General features: G+C 39.1%; 1 protein-coding gene across 5 annotated transcripts; it reads left to right on the top strand.

Annotated features, from left to right (window-relative positions):
- Window positions 1-523: 523 nt before the first annotated feature.
- On the top strand, window positions 524-12,913 carry LOC148842771 (SPOC domain / Transcription elongation factor S-II protein). Of its 5 annotated transcripts, none has more exons than XM_088957415.1 (6): window positions 524-736; window positions 8,263-8,318; window positions 8,419-10,244; window positions 10,366-10,486; window positions 11,411-11,470; window positions 11,590-12,913. In XM_088957415.1, the coding sequence occupies exons 3-6, from the start codon at window positions 8,524-8,526 to the stop codon at window positions 12,691-12,693; spliced, it is 3,006 nt and encodes a 1,001-aa protein (XP_088813541.1). In that variant the 5' UTR covers window positions 524-736; window positions 8,263-8,318; window positions 8,419-8,523; the 3' UTR covers window positions 12,694-12,913. The 5 variants fall into 5 exon arrangements, with proteins under 5 accessions (XP_088813541.1, XP_088813539.1, XP_088813540.1 ...); XM_088957414.1 differs by adding an exon at window positions 7,716-8,022 and having other exon boundaries at window positions 531-736; window positions 8,263-10,244; XM_088957417.1 differs by lacking the exon at window positions 524-736 and adding an exon at window positions 907-987.
- The last annotated feature ends 3,365 nt before the right edge of the window (window positions 12,914-16,278 follow it).

The following is a 16,278-nucleotide window of genomic DNA, read 5'->3' as shown; positions in this document are numbered from 1 at the left end:
CTCACAACACATATTTGTCATGTATTGAAAACATCTTCCAATGATGATATTACCATTTTTATGACGGGAATGTACTAGGTGCTATGAGACGTTGTGGAGGCTGATTTGAACTCCAGTGTGAGGTGAGGTTGGTGCGAGTAACAAATTCAGGAAAAACTGAGTTCAATTCATACCCTACAAGAGTACTCCCCCATAACGTGTGACATCATTATTTCTGATATTATCATGGGGAGATGTTTCCAATTCACAGGACAGGAATGTGCCCTAGGAATTCATGGAGGATTCATCTGATATGGGAAAAACTTGGACAGTTGGGGAGTTTCATTGGCATGACACGTCAATCCATTCAAGGTTTATTGCCACGTCGACAACTGGGGTTACAGAAAGGGCTAAAACAGCGTGACACGTCAATCAATTAATTCGATGATTTGATCCTCTAGACAGGCAGGGTAATCCGGTAATTTCGCAAGTGATAACAGGTAAAGCCAAATCGTATATAGACCAAACTTTGCCCTACTCTCTCTTTTCTCGTTTTGGAGTAGATTTGAGCTTACATTACATGTAATGTGAACACAAACAGGCGACGTTGAATTTCTCCTGTCTCTCTGAAATCTGAGCAATTGAGGGTTGTTATTCAAGGCTTGTGGAATCTCAACCTGTTCGTTTCTCTTCTGCTGCTGTTAGTAGTACTTGTTCTCTGTTCATTGTTCCTCGAGGCGCCATTTTTCATTTAGTGGTGCGTTTTTTCTGTACAGCATTTTCCATTAAATTGTCTCTGTTTTCCTTCTTTCTGTTTTCTTGTGCCTTAAAATTTTGAATCTTTTTGTTAAAACTCTGGTTTATTAGGGTTTCATTTAGTGCTTCGGTGAGTTCTGCTCTCTATTTACTTTGTTTTGTTTAGTTAACTGTTAAAGTTCTGAGCATTCGTGACTGCGTGCTAGCTTGATTCCAGGAAATTATAGAAAGGAGGACTGAATATGAAGGCAGGTTAGCGAAACAAGTGTTTTTACTTGAATAATTGATTTTTTTTTCTTCCGTTACATGAGGATAGCTTGTATGGTTGGGGTTAGGGTTTTTGCTTCTGTAGAGCTCTCTGATAATTTTGTCCTTTTTGGGTTATTTCTGTATAGTGATTTTAGTTCTCTCTCTCTTTCTCTCTCTCCATTCGTTGTGCTAGGTGGGTTCAGTCAGTGCGCTTGATTGTTCTGTTTAGTAGAATAAATTAAACGAAGTTCTATTGATCGTTGCGGCTTGTGCAATTTGTTCTTTTTATACTTTCGCATGTGTTTATACCGATTTGTTATTCCTCTGTGTGAGGAACCTTGGTCGTGCTTTCCTAGAAAGATTTTAATCATTCAGGATGATTGAATTCAGCTGTGCGTTTCTGGTTGCTGTTAAGATTAGGTTATCGATTCCAGACTTGAGATTTCTATCTTCGTAGCACTATTCTTTAGGTTGAGTAGCTAACTTCAGATTTCTATCTTCGTAGCACTATTCTTTAGGCTGAGTGGTTAACTTCAGGTTCTGTAGCCTGGGCGAACCTCTCTATGTGAACTTATGTAACATTTCACGAAAGTGTGAGCTATTACGTATGTAATAGTTCCACTTATTACGTATGTAATAATTCGTTGGTTAAATCTCAGGTTGACAAGCCTGAGAACAATGAAATGTCTAAGAACAGCTAGTTAGTGCAAAATGTGCTGGATGTTAGGGGCCAGAATTGGATAGCTGCCTTCAATGTAATTGCTTCATCTGAGCTTATAGCTTTTATTGAACATTGGTTAACTTAAACATGAGTTTTACCTTGTCTGTATCATCTCACATCTGCCCACAGGGATAGTTCTAGGGTGCTGTGTAGATAAAAAAGGTTGATTCCATTTATGATATTATTTTATTTACTATTTATTTAATTTTCCACATATAACTCAGTGACAGCTGGAATGGAGTCTGAATTTTTCTCCAGGTTCAGCCTTTTTCATGTGGTGAGTTTCAGCCCAGTTGATTGCTGCACATGGGAAAAGAGTATCCCATTTTTCATCTATTGTTTTCTCATTATAAAAAATAAGGATTTTTAGAGGTGAGAAGGTGTTCCCCTTCTCAGGCCCAAGTGCAGCCCCTTTGAAAGGGTGCATGCCTAGTGTGCTTGCACCTCAGCTCATTTGTGTAGCTTTTGAAGCAAAGTGGTTGGCCTGGGGAGTGGGGATTTCGCCCTTGGCCCCCTGACCAAGACCCTTGAGGCAACCTCAAACAAGTCAATGCTGGGGTCCTAAATTCATGGTTCTTATATAAAGAAATTGGTTTTGTAATTTTAGTTATAATTCATTATATTTTAGGGTCAGGAATAAAATGTTGTCTGATGAAGAATGCCTTGTATTAAGAAGGATGAGGTAACAGTGTAAGACTAGAGCAAGTGTTGTGCACTTATCCTTCTTATCCTTCTTAATAAAGACATTCTTCATCAAACAACATTTGATTTCTAATCTTAAAAGATAAGGATTCGGGACCATGCATTGAATATGTTTAGTATGTTAGTTTATGTATTTTAATTTGCTCCAATAGGCTTTTTAAAACATTTAATTTCTTTTACAATTTAAGTTTGTATTTTTTGAATTAATACTATTTTAATATTTTTTTTTGCATTTTTTGCATATTTTTTGAATTTTTTTTGTGCCTTTCTTGTAAAAGGCACATGTCTCGTCTTGTGCCTTGGGTGTGAAAAGCCCCTTGTGCGCTTTTAAAGCATTGGATTTATCTCTAGGTGTATAACTAAATTTCACATTTTTATTAGTGGTAGCTTGTGTCTCAGGTTTATCACTTTATTTGATTGATTTTATAGCTCATTTGGTGCTTGGTGCGTGTAATAATTGATTGTTTCATACGGAATGTTTAGTTTGATTCTTGAAGTATTTAAAATCTTCCAAGAATCAAGAATTAGAATATGCAGGGCATTGGGTTATTATCCCCTTTTAAAGATATTGCAAATTCCTTTTTCTTGAATCTTGTTAATTACATGGAGGTGACTCTTCAAATGTTTCTTTCTCTTTTGTGTTCTCTTGAAAGGTAAAATAAAATGATTGTATTAATGATAAGAGGGAAATTCCTGTTAAATACAAAGCTAACCCCTTCAAGATGAAAAGGGTCCAACAATATTATCTATGGACACCAGAGTCATGGAAGGAATTTACAATCAAAAGATACGATCAGAAGGACTATTTGTCCCAATACTTTGACCCCATTGGTCACAAAATAATTGAAAAGAGAGGCCAGTGAAATCTTTCTTGAGGCTAGCACATTTGATGAAATACCTCTTAGCCCTGCCTATCACCAATTCCAGTGGGAGGACATGCCTTTAGAAATCCAACTATTCCTCTCACTCCACAAGATCCAATAGATTACTGTGGGGGGGGGGAGAATGCCATAGATATAATCTATTGCTGAAATAACTTACAGGCCAATACTGATCCAAAAAAAAAGAAAAAAGAAAAAAGAAAAAAGAAACTTACAGGCCAAGTAGAGAATAGTTGCAGATGGGAAATGAAGTAATAAATGGTTGGAAAACTCCCTATCACTCTTGCATGAGGTGCATTGATTCAACACCAACATCGCTCTAGCCATGAGATTGTCAATGGTTTGGATTTTATTTAGACTAGCTGCTCAAATGAAAAATACTACTTTGAATGGGACACTTGCCCTCTAGATCCACTTCCATGGAACTTCGTTTGAATCATGGCCAACAAATGGAGGGAATAGGATTTGCCAAGAAGTTCCCGTCCTTGTTTCCTCTCCACCATCTGTTGTCCGGTGAACCTGGATTGGGAAAAATGGAGCTATTACTTAACAACAGTGAACTAAACTCCACTTCCCAATCCAGGATTGGGAAAAATGGAGCTATCTGCATTGCTTGACACCCCCCCCCCCCCCCAATAATGTCTTAGCAGTTCTGCACTCTTTACCCCTTTACCTTTTCTGTTGGTTTCCAAGACTTCTCTCCAGCCTCTAACTGTGTTGATGAATATTTTCACCATATTGAGGAAGGAAATAAAAATGTTTTGGAAGAAAGTTATCAAGAATCGCGATCACCATTATATTATTACTTTGGGAATTGTGTTTTAATTAATTGATAATAGTATTGTCTATTGAGAATAGTGTTTAATTAATTGAGAATAGAAAATCTAGTTTGCAATCCTGTATCTTGTAAATCTGGTGTAGTGAAGTGTGAAGGATGAAACCAGTAAGGATATCATCAATGGAGAAAGAGAATTTTCATCCATGAGGAGGTTAGTGAATTTTGAAGCAAAAAATTCTCTTATTTGAAGAGGTCAAAGTAGGTGGGAAGGTATCTTTGAGATTTTGGAGTTAAAGAAGTTGTGGGTTTTTTTGGTAGGCTTTGAGTTTGTTGCTTGATACCAGAACTTTGTTGATGACACCTTGCAAAGGATAAAAGTTTGGATTGGAAGAGTTTTAAGGAGGTAAGGAAGAACATACAAAGTAGAGAGAAGGATTGGAGGAGGAATGGTAGAGGTAATTTCATTGCATTGCTTGAATTTTTCAGGCAAGGAAGAAAGCAATTGGTTTCTTTCCTTGAAGGAAGAGAAGGAGAAGGGTAGGTTTTAATCTTTTAAAATTTAAAGGGATTCTCTAAGCACCTTGTGAAAGCTTGCATAACAGTCAAAGAGGGGAGATGTCAAAAGAGGAAAATGAAGCTACAAAAGGGAAAGATGTAAGGAAAAGGAGATTTTGTACAAGATAGGCAAATTACAGATCAGATCTTGATTGCAAATGGGAGTGTGGAGGAGAAGAGGAGATCCAGCAAAAAAGGTTTTGTCTGCAAACTAGATTTGGAAAAGGCTTATGACTTAGTGGATTGGAGTTTCTTATTAGAGGTGTTATGAAGGCGTGGCTTTGAGAACAAATGGTGTAACTGGATAAGTGGCTGTCTAAATTCTTGCCACTACTTAGTCTTAGTTAATGGTGTGGTGAAGGACTTCTTTCCAGCCAATAGAGGCCTAAGGCAAGGTGATTCACTCTCTCCTTTCTTCTTTACACTTGTTGCTGATGTGTTCAATAGATTGATTTCCAAAGCAGTTGAGGACCTAATAAAGGGATGGAGATTAGGGAGAAGAGGCATACTGGTAGCCCACCTTTAGTTCGCTGATGATATTGTTATCTTCTGTGAAGGGAATGATTTAAGTAAGGTGGACAACCTCAAGAGCTTAATAAGAGATTTTGAACATGCTTCCAACTTGAGGATAAATTTGGATAAAAGCTGTGTGGCTGGTAGAAACTTGGAGGATTTGGAGGTAGAGTCTATTGCAGGGTTCTTAGGTTGTGCCATCTCCTCTTGGCCTTTGACTTACTTAGGTCTCCCCTTAGGTGCAAACTCTAAAGAGAGTAGTTTTTGGTCCCATATTATGGAGAAATTTGCTAAATACTTGGCAGCCTGGAAAAAGAGTTACATCTCTATAGGGGTAGGGTGACTGATTAGGGCCACACTCGCCAACCTTCCAACTTATTACCTTTCAGTCCTTAGGATTCCCACAAGGGAGGCTAAGAATTTGGAGAAGGTAATGAGGGATTTCTTGTGGGAACCAGGAGATGTGAAGAAGGATCATCTACTTAGATGGGAGATAGTCACTAAATCTAAGGAAGAAGGGGGCTTGGGGATAGGGAACTTAGTGCAAAAGAATGAAACCCTCCTAGGGAAGTGGTTATGAAGATGGATTCAAGAGAGAGAGATGGTTGGGATGCTGGGATATCTTGTTGGGTTACCCTCACAACACCTTGGAAGGCTATACATGATATCCTCCTTTCCTTCCTTAGGTTTATCAAGTCTGATGCTTACTCTGGTAATTCTTTTCGGTTTTGGTAGTATGTTTGGGTGGGTAATCAACCCCTCAAATATCGTTTTCCTTCCTTATACTCCCTTTCCCTTTACAAAAATGAGCCAATTTCAAAGTGTCTTCTGGATCCGTTTCTTCCCTTGTCTTTAAATTGGAAGTTTAGCTTTTGTAGGGGATTAAGGGATGATGAGTTAACTTGTGTTACTGAGTTGCTTTATTTACTTGAGTCAGTTTATTTGGACCCTACAAGACTTGATCACAGAGTTTGGACTCCCCTGCCTAAAGGTATCTTTACCTGTGCTTCTTTTCTAAAATCCCTAAGTTCCAGCCCCAACCCTTGAGTTTTTCCTGTTAAAGAAGTTTGGGTAAGCCCTATTTCCCCAAAATTGCTGTACTCTGTTGGGAAGTTTACTATGGGAAAAACAGACTTTGGAAAACATGCAAAAAAAGAGACTTCTTTGTCTCTCTCCGAACTGGTGTTTCTTGTGTAAGGTCCATAATGAGGACTGTTTCCATTTATTGATATCTTCTTGCTGCAGCTTTATGGAGATGGAGCTTTAGTTTATTCGGTTTTATGTGGATTCAGCCATCTGATGTAAGTTTGCTATTTAATCCATCTATTTTTTGGGTGGCATACGAGAAGAGGTAAAGCCATGTGGAAATGTCTCAAGGCAGCTACTTCATGGACTATTTGGGAGGAAAGGAATGCTAGAGTATACCTAGAGAAGGAAAGAAGCTTGGCTGAAGTGAAGGACTGTATTTTGACAAGAGTAATCCATTGGCTGAAGACCTTGGGTATGTTTGCTGATTTCTTATTTGATTACCTTTAGAGGAACTGGTCAGCAGTGGCTAACCTCCACTAAGAAGAATAGAAGTGTGATAGAATGGCAACCTCCTCCAGAAGGTGTCAAATTAAACTTTGATAGGAGCAACCAAGGTAACCCTGGGCCTTAGGTATAGGGGGTGTGATGAGGAACAAGGGCAGCAACATTATTTATTTCTTCTAAGGACCAGTGGGAGATTCTACAAGGGCAGAAATACTAGCTGCTGTACAAGGGATTCAGATTGTCAACCAGCTTGGGGTGGAACATCTGCTGATAGAAGGGGATTCTTAAGTGGTAATAGGCTGGCTCTCTAACACTGATGCTGCCATTTGGGAATACAGAGACCTCCTCAAAAGGGGGAAGTGGCTAACCAATAATATGAGAGTTGATGTTAAATGGGTGAACGGGTTGGAAAATACTATGGCTGATTCTTTGGCCAAACTTGGGGTTTCTAGGGAAGATCTTTTTGTTGTGCTACCTTGTAACTTGTTCTAGTGAATAGGAAAGCTGTACTTTTTTATCCTTTGAGATTAATAAAATTCTTTCAATTATCAAAAAAAAAGAGAGAAAGATATAAGGAAAACTGTAATCGTAGCAAGAGGAAGCTGGAAGAATAAGATGGATTTCCAAGAAAGAAGAACTGGACCAAGATGCTTGTAGCTTAAGTGAAGCAAGAGGTTCAGGATTGGAAGAAGTTTAAATGACCCCATGGGTTGCTTATGGGTTTGTTCCCAAGTTGAGTTTGGAGCTTTAAAGGAAGATCTGAGCCCTATGCCGAGTCTATAAACAGTGGTGGTAGTTGAAATTTAGAAGAGTATGTCTGATGAGTGATGAATGAAAGTTTGGTTTAGTGAATTCTGGTTGTAGCGTAGTATTTTTCCATTTTTCCTCTTTTACACTTGTTTCTTCTTCTAAGTGATCTATCTTTTTGCTCACAACGGTAAAGCTTCTCTTTTTTTCTAATCTCCTCTTCTTTGGTGGACAGCATGCTGTTTATCTTTTCATTTCTATTCTTCATAATTGATCACCCAATCTTCTTTCACTCTACAAGGCCCACTACCAGATCTGAAAGTTGCAGGGTACTCTACTTGTCCTACACCAGAGGCGCTTCTCCTCCCTCAATTTAATGTCGCAAATTTCAGTCTAAAAATCATAGCTGTGTATATGAAGACTAAGCACTTCTTAATGGACCTTTTGTAAATGAAAAAATCATTACATTTGATGGATAATGTTACTTGGGGGAATTCTGAAACAAGGTGGTGAGATATGAGGCTGGTATGGACTGGAGAAAAGTGCAAGCCACCACTCCACAATGTCCCCATGTGATGGATGGTTTGGATTAAAATTTTTACATATTTGTAAGTACTGTCCAAGAAGATGTTTTTTTTTAGAGAATGATTTTTTTTAATTGGTTTCTTGTAAATCTTTCTTCCTTTAACTTCCCTATAAATGCCATGTAATGTGCCCACTGCTTAACCATTGTACCAATTTAATCTCTGTTCTGAAAACTTGATTTTGGAGGTGAAGTTGTGTTTTCTAGTTACCTATGTGTTTCAGGAGGCTAACCTATTTTCTGCATTGATCTTTCTGCAATGTAGGTCTTGGAAGAACCTGTTCAGAAACATCTTAATCCTTCTTCATACGGGCCTTCATGGTATTGTTGGTGTGAGCTGGGGACACTTCATACCTATTATCTTTGCAACTGTACTAAGTGAACTTGATATTCATATGTACATACATTGTGTTGCTGGTAGGTGTTTTGATCATGTCCAATAGTCCAGGGCTACAGCAATGTGGAACCCATACCCAGCAATGTGGCACCACAACAGTTTCCAACACCTGGCAAGCAAACAGCTCAAATGGAACCAAGGTCCACTTACCTGGGCTCACCACATTTATTAGCTAACAAGCAGCCAGCACAAATGGAGCCCATGCCCAGCAACCTGATGACACGCCAATTCTCAATATCAAAGCAAACTGTACGAATAGAGACTATGCCCACTAAAGCAGGGTCACAACATTTGTCATTACCAAACAAGCGAACAGCTCAGATGGAACCATCTCCAAAGGCCCAAACTGAGTCATTTGAATCAGTCAGGTCAAAGTTGAGAGAATCATTAACCGCTGCCTTGGCCTTGGTTTCTCAGCAGCAGAATAAACCGTCAGATGAGGGAAAGACTTCACAGAATGAAGCTGCATATGTTCCAAGGCAGGTCCATGAAGATTCTCAGCCAGCTGAGTCTGTTTCAGCAACTGTGGATATGGCATCAGGTCATGTACCTGAAAGGCATTTGGAGACCCTTCCTCTACAAGATCTCAGTTCTGCTCATGAACCCAATGATGGTCAAACTTCTGCTCAAGAAGTTTTGTCTAATGAAAATGCAGAAAATGCATCAAAGATCTGGAAGGTTGATGGACAAGAATTCCAATTGAAGCAGGTCTTTCCTGAAGAAGATGCTTCATTCATCAACAGTTTTCTCATCAAAGACGAGCTTTTACAGGGCAATGGGCTTTGCTGGGCAACAGACCTAAAAGTAGAAGTTGCTGAAACAGATGAATGTCATCCTGCCAAAAGACCCAAATTAGAACATGAGGAAGCATGTAGAGATGGGGTAGAACAAGCATGTGAAACTCTACAAACATTGGCCTTCAAAATTGAAGCTGAGCTCTTCAAATTATTTGGAGGTGTTAATAAGAAGTACAAGGAGAAGGGCAGGTCTCTTTTGTTCAATTTGAAAGATCGTAATAATCCAGAGCTGAGAGAAAAAGTGATGTCTGGAGAAATTACCCCAGAACGTCTCTGTTCTATGACTGCAGAGGAACTTGCTTCAAAAGAGCTATCTCAGTGGAGACTTGCCAAAGCAGAAGAGTTTGCACAGATGGTAGTTTTGCCAGATACAGAAGTCGACATTAGACGATTGGTGAGGAAAACACATAAAGGTGAGTTTCAAGTGGAGTTTGAACAAGATGATAGTGTTTCAGTTGAGGTTGCTGTTGGGGCAAGTTCACTTTCTCAAATTCAACCCAAAACCATTGAAATGAATGCTCAGCTTCCATCTAAACCTAGTGCTACTGAAACATCTGAAATGGCTGTTAAGCCTGAGAAGAATATCTTAGAAGACAAAACTCCACCAAGTAACACAAGTGCTATTCAGCACGATGGAACTGATTATATGCAAGGGTTCATGGTGGATGAATTGAGGGATTCAGAGTTTCTTCCCCCAATAGTCTCCCTAGATGAATTCATGGAATCTCTTGATTCAGAACCACCATCTGAAAATTTACCAGTAGCTTCTGGACAGGATGCAACTATCTCAGGTGAGAAGAGGTGTCCTGATGTTGGCACCAAATTGGATTCTTCAGATCTTGGTTCAGTAGATCCTGTAGATACCACCCCAAGTAAATTAGAGAAAATGGATGCAAAATACAAAAGGACAGATAGTAATGTGAAATCCAATGACATTCTAAAAGACATGAGAGCCTCCCCTCCTGGTGCTGCATCCAAGGGCGAGCATATCTGGGAAGGTACACTAAAGTTGAATGTCTCAACCTTGGTCACAGTTATTGGCTTATTTAAAAGGTGCAAATCTTATCTTTGTTTAAATTTTTTGCTTGTCTTGCTTGTTTTCTACTCTAGATTATGGTTTTATCTGTGAAAAAAAACCATTTAATTGGTACTTTCTGATCTGATTTTGTTACAGTGGTGAAAAAACATCTACAAAGGAGTGGCCTAACTTTCTTGAGATCAAGGGGAGGGTCAGACTCAATGCATTTGAGAAATTCCTCCAAGGTCTCCATATGTCCCGGAGTCGTGCAATTATGGTATCTCATAGTCCTTACTTTTCATTATTTTGATTAATTTTGTATATCATGTCAGTCCTTACTAATCCTATTGCCATTGCAGTGTGGAGCCTTGTGATCTACTCATCTGAAGTACCCACATGTTAGATCATGCATTAAATGACATATTCTTTTGATTAATGGGGATGGTGATTAGGCTTTGGAAATGATCTTTGAAAATATCTTAATTGTTTCCTTTGTTAAATTTCTCAGTATTTTATCTTGGTCGAAAGCTAAAAAAAATTTGAAGCATCGTTGGCCTTTGTGTATAGAACTATAAACCTTAAAAGAACAAAATATTACAATTTCAGAAAGCTGTTGTCAGCGATTTCCTGCAAAAAATTCATTCCCGCATATCTGGTGGATTTTAGATGCGGATATAGAGGAACATATGCCTATATCCTACAAGCAAAACTCAATCATATAAATGGGTGGTGGTTCTTAGTTTATGGGGGCGCACATAATTTTTATAGTAAATGGTTTAGGTGTTTGGCCTGTAGAAACGGGGATATGATTTTCACTTTTTCAGAACTGGCATGTAATACTATTATGTCCATATAGATGGGGAACATTGGGACTCTTGGGGGGACTCAGGGGGTGTTCCAGAAATGTCAAGGGAGCTAAGGAAACGCTTGTGTGGTGGGCCAGGGGGCGTTCCAGAGATGGGGAGCCTGTCGTTTCCACTTTTTGTTTGCTTTCATCATTTCCTGCACCCACTACTCTTGGGGGTTTGGAGGACCCTTGCGTTGGTCTGGCCTCACTTGGGTATCTGGGTTTTAAAATCAGTATGTCCACCAATCACCAATCACCAGAAGACTATGCATTTTGTGATATTTCTTGTGTACTTTTGAAGGATGAATCTGTTTCCATCATGGCCATTATTCATGAAGTTTCCATCCTCTGCAGGTCGTCCAATTTTGTTGGAAGGAGGGTTCCTCTCAGAGTGGGCGTGCAAATCTTTCTGAGGTGATGACTAATCATATATATATATATATATATATTTTTTTTTTTTTCTTTCTGCACTGCTTCTAAGTTTTATCTTTGATCTAACCCTAAATCTTTGTTTATTTGTCTGCCTTTTAAAGGTGGTTGATTCGTATGTTATGGACGAGAGAGTGGGGTTTGCCGAGCTACCTGGTGTTGAACTATACTTCTGCCCACCTCACACAAGAATGGTTGAAATTCTTGGCAATCTCTTGCCGAAGGACCAAGCAGAGGCACTTTGTAGTACAGATAATAGCCTAATTGGGGTGGTAGTATGGAAGAAGGCTCATTTAACTTCCTCTATATCACCCAATTCATCTTCCCATCACAAACACAGTTCAAAAAAGCAGCAATACACTTTAAGGAGACAAGATAAGGATGCTAATGCAAATGGCAATACCAATGCAACTTCAACACCTCCATTACCTTCGGGACCACCTCCCACTGATCCTGAGCCTCCACCTGATGATGAACCCATTGACGATGTACCGCCCGGCTTTGGCCCGGCAGCTCGCAGGGACGAGGATGACCTCCCAGAATTTGATTTCGTTAGAGGCACAAACGTAACAGCCTCTTCGGTTCCCAAACTTTCACGTGGCTCTGGCATGGCCGCCTTCCTTGCCCCCTCTCAACCTGTACCTCGTCCAGTTGAGCAAATGAGAGAACTGGTACACAATTATGGCCAGACCGCACTAAGTGCCAACTCTGGCAATTGGGTGGACAGTCGTTCAGGGGTTGAGGTTCAGCCTTGGAATGATGATGACGACATCCCTGAATGGCAGCCACAATCCCTACAACAGCAGCAGCTGCCTTCCCCAGTGGCACAACCAGTGAACAACTTCCAGCAGCCACTGATGCCTCCACATATGGTAAACCAAGTGTTGATGCAATCTAACCAGGCTTCCGTTCAGCCCTCTCGGCCTATGGGACCGCGTGTGTCACCACAAATGCCTACGCAGCCTCTACAGCCCCCGATGAATATGATGCAAGGCCAAACCCAGCAATTTCCTGCTCCCATGTGGCAGCAAGGGGTGTGGTGGGTTGGATCCCAGGGCCTTTCTGTCCAAGGCACTGACACGGTACAACCCTTACATTTTGCTGGGCAGCTGGTTGAAGGCCAGTTTTATGGGACACCACCCAGCTTTGGAGCTGCACAGAACAGTACGGATTGGAGACAAGATACCTCCAGAAGTAGAGGTTTTTGAGTTACCATGTGTAAATTCCTTGTAGCTAGGCAGCATCTTAATATTAGATAGATGCCCAGTTCTGTGAATGTATAATTTTTATGTAATCTTGCTCTTCAGCTTACAATTAAAAGGTAGTTGTGGCCGTGTGGGTCAGCACATGGGGTCCAAGTTTTTGATATTGGAAATGTGCATTCTGACCATTTGTAGCTTTATCAATAAGACTTTTTTTTATGTCGTATTTTGTTGGTGGTCTTTGTTTGGATGCTGTTAAAATTTAAAAGGTCATTTCTTTGTAATCCTACACAGGACAAATGACTATCCTTCCCTAGCTTCGTTTGTTTCACGGTAAAATAGGTTAAAAAAAAAACAGTTAAACTTCTGCCTCATTATCATTCCAAAACCTTGTTTTTGACCTGAGGCACCTCTTTATCATCCATTGACAAAATCCCCAGATCCATATATCCCTAATGCTGTGTTTGGTTTGAAAGATAACCTCGGTGTTTGGTTTGTGCGTCTCTCTCATTTGCTTTTCTTTTTTGGTAATTTATATTTTATAGTAACCTTCATGCATTACCCAAACAGACAAAAAAGATATACAAAGGCACATTGGCTACTAAGGGCCGGATATGTATTGACTTGTAGTAAAAGTGTGAATGAGAGTGTAAAACTTTTATTTGATTAAAATATCCTAATTTTTTAATTTAACTTTTCTTTAATTATAAAAATAAAATATAAAATATAATTTGAATTTAATTACTCTCTAATAAAATATATTTAAGGTTCCATATATACATGAAGCGTCCTTCTAGGCTTCTAGCAAGTCTTATTACAAGGAGAAAGAAGCTGCGATGAATTTGGAGCTTATTAACGCCAAAGCAAATAGTTTCTAAAAAGTAGTTCTAATATATTTGGATCAGATTCATACAAATAAACAAACTAACTAACCAAAATGATGTTGGGATTTTGTCTTCAGTACCGAGAATTCTCAGGGGTCAGAATTTCAGAGTTGTGTTCATCGTAAGCGGATTCCAGCCCAAAGGCTGTATTTGATTGCAGTGTAATTTTCTTTGCACTAGTACAAATGTATGAGAGTGCAAATAAAAAAAAATAGTTTAATTTTGTTTTGGATTTTACTTTTTTTTTTTTGGCCTCATTTTATTTCATTTTTATTGTAATCAAACAAAATAATTTAAAATTTGAAACAAAAATAAATCAAAACTTGTGCCCAAAACATTTGCACTACCATAATTTTGCACTGCAACCAAACACAGCCAAAAGAATCTCACCCCGGCCCCTGGGACACAATTGGGCCAACTCTCATATAAAGAGACTAACCAACAGAATGGACGATACTCTGGTCTGGTATTTGGGAATGAACTGTCTCTGTCTGTAATCGAAAGAAGCAACTACCAAGTGAATTATGGTCGTGCGGAAGCTAACCAGTGGAATAGGCGTAGGCATAGAATCTATAACATGTTTACATCCAATAGCTGAGGGGAAGGGAAGCTCGGGAATTCATTGACGAGGAAAACGAGATCGCTTTATACTCGATGAAAATTATTTAGATGCATGGATTAATGAACATATCAGTGAAGTAGATTATTGAGACGATGGATCTCTACGGTAAGCAAACAAGCATCGAGCAAATGTAGTAGAATGTAATTATGTAAACTGATAATTTTAGTGAGATTGATTTTATCCAAATTAATGGTTGTCAATTGTCATAGTTAAATGAATCAGAACCAGTTGTTCGATTCAGAAATTGGCAAGAGCAATAACTGGCTTCTCAACAACAATCTTCTCGAAACCTAATTAGATTTAGTAATGGAAATACCAATGCATTTCAATGATGAATTTGGCAGCTTGCAGTTGATTTAATTGCAATAGAGATTTACATAGTTTAGTTTGGTGGTAGACTGATAATTAGTGAAGTGTTTTATCTGAAATCCCAGTAACCAACCATGGTACCGAAGTTTTTCTACAGTTGGATGACCCGCCCAGGAAACTCGAACACCAATTCCGTTCATAACAAGCACGCACTGCATTATTATTCCACACAAGGAAGCTAAGGTAAAGGGAGTATCCTCCATAATAGATCAGATCCAGCAAGCACAATTTCTCAAGACTAAACAGAGAAATACAAGAATCCTCCATTTCAGTCTGTTGGAAAGTACAACTATGCACGGTTCAAAAAAAAAAAAAAAAAGTAAAAAAGATGGGCCAGTTGGTTATATTGTCTACTAAGGTAATGTTTGGAACTGGTGCCATTTTCTAGAAAAACGTTTTCTCAGATCACACCTTAGAAACCGAGAAAAGGTGTGGTCTGAGTTCTGATGTGGCACTGAAAAATGCCTATATGGCAGCAGCTACGGTTCAAACAGCAAACAAATCAAAAAACGGCATACCATTGCAGCACTTCTTTCTCACAAAATGGCACTGTGGAGGAAGATACCGGCTCCAAACATTACCCAATATACACAAAGCATAAAAACGGTTCGACTATGATATGAAAAAAATATGATATCTGAAAAACTTCTAACCAATCAACTGGAATCATAAGCGTTATGGTTTTCAAAATCGGACTGGACTGAACGATTGGACTGGAAAAACGGGAACTGGTAAGTTGACCGGTTCCGTTTTTTCCCAAAACCGGGATTTCCCAAAAAACCATTGATTTTGGTCAGCAAACCGTTGACTTGGGCGGTTAACCGTTCGAACGATTTTGCTCGTTTTTTATTTTTAATTTTTTTTGTCAGAACGGGCCGACCATTCGACCCGGTAACCGGACCCCTAACTGGTTCGATCTCTAGGTCAGTTTTAAAAACCATGATAAACGTTGTACCCGATCAAGTGTTATTTATCAAAATTCATGGGTGAGTTTTGATTGATTAAAACTCTTCCCATACCATATCTTTTCCGCATCATAGATTTTCCCAAAAAGCATAAAAGAGTCAAAAAGATTTGACAAGCTTGCTAATATGGGACCGGTGAACTTGTTCTGCCCAAGAACTGGGTGTGCCACTGCCGCTTGTATGAGTATTGGTGAGTGATGAGTCCGGGGCTGAACCGCTAAACTCGGGCTGCAAGTCAGGCCAAGTTAGGTCGGGTTGGGGCCAACCCTAGCCCAACCCGATGTTCTAAACCCCTAAGCCTAACCCTAACCCAACCCGACCTACTCAACCCTAACTAATTCCTTCAACCCTAACCCAACCCGATGTCAACTTCGGGTTGGGTTGGGCTCGGGTTGGACCCAACTCAATCTTCCCATCCCTTAAAATCTAGTAGAAATATAAGTAATTATTTATCATGAATTATGACTTATGATAGAATTTTTCTCAAAAATATAAATTTATGAAATCAACAATAATGAAACATAAAATTATGGAAATAAAATCACTAATAATAATTCATAGGATCAAACAAATAATTTGAATCCATTTAATAGGTCACACATAAAAATTACAAGAGACAAGTAGTCAAGTACCTGTGAATAACTTAAAGAAAAGCATGATAGTATGTAGGGGGGCTATACAACTATCATACATCTAAACAAATCATTGTATATATATATATATGATGTGTAGTAGAGTTGTAGACTAATAG

This window comes from Nelumbo lutea, chromosome 8 (genome assembly GCF_056320005.1).
Source record: "Nelumbo lutea isolate HS-2025 chromosome 8, American lotus-T2T, whole genome shotgun sequence".
Classification (NCBI taxonomy): Eukaryota; Viridiplantae; Streptophyta; class Magnoliopsida; order Proteales; family Nelumbonaceae; genus Nelumbo; species Nelumbo lutea.
This window is presented reverse-complemented; position numbering and strand designations above follow the sequence as displayed.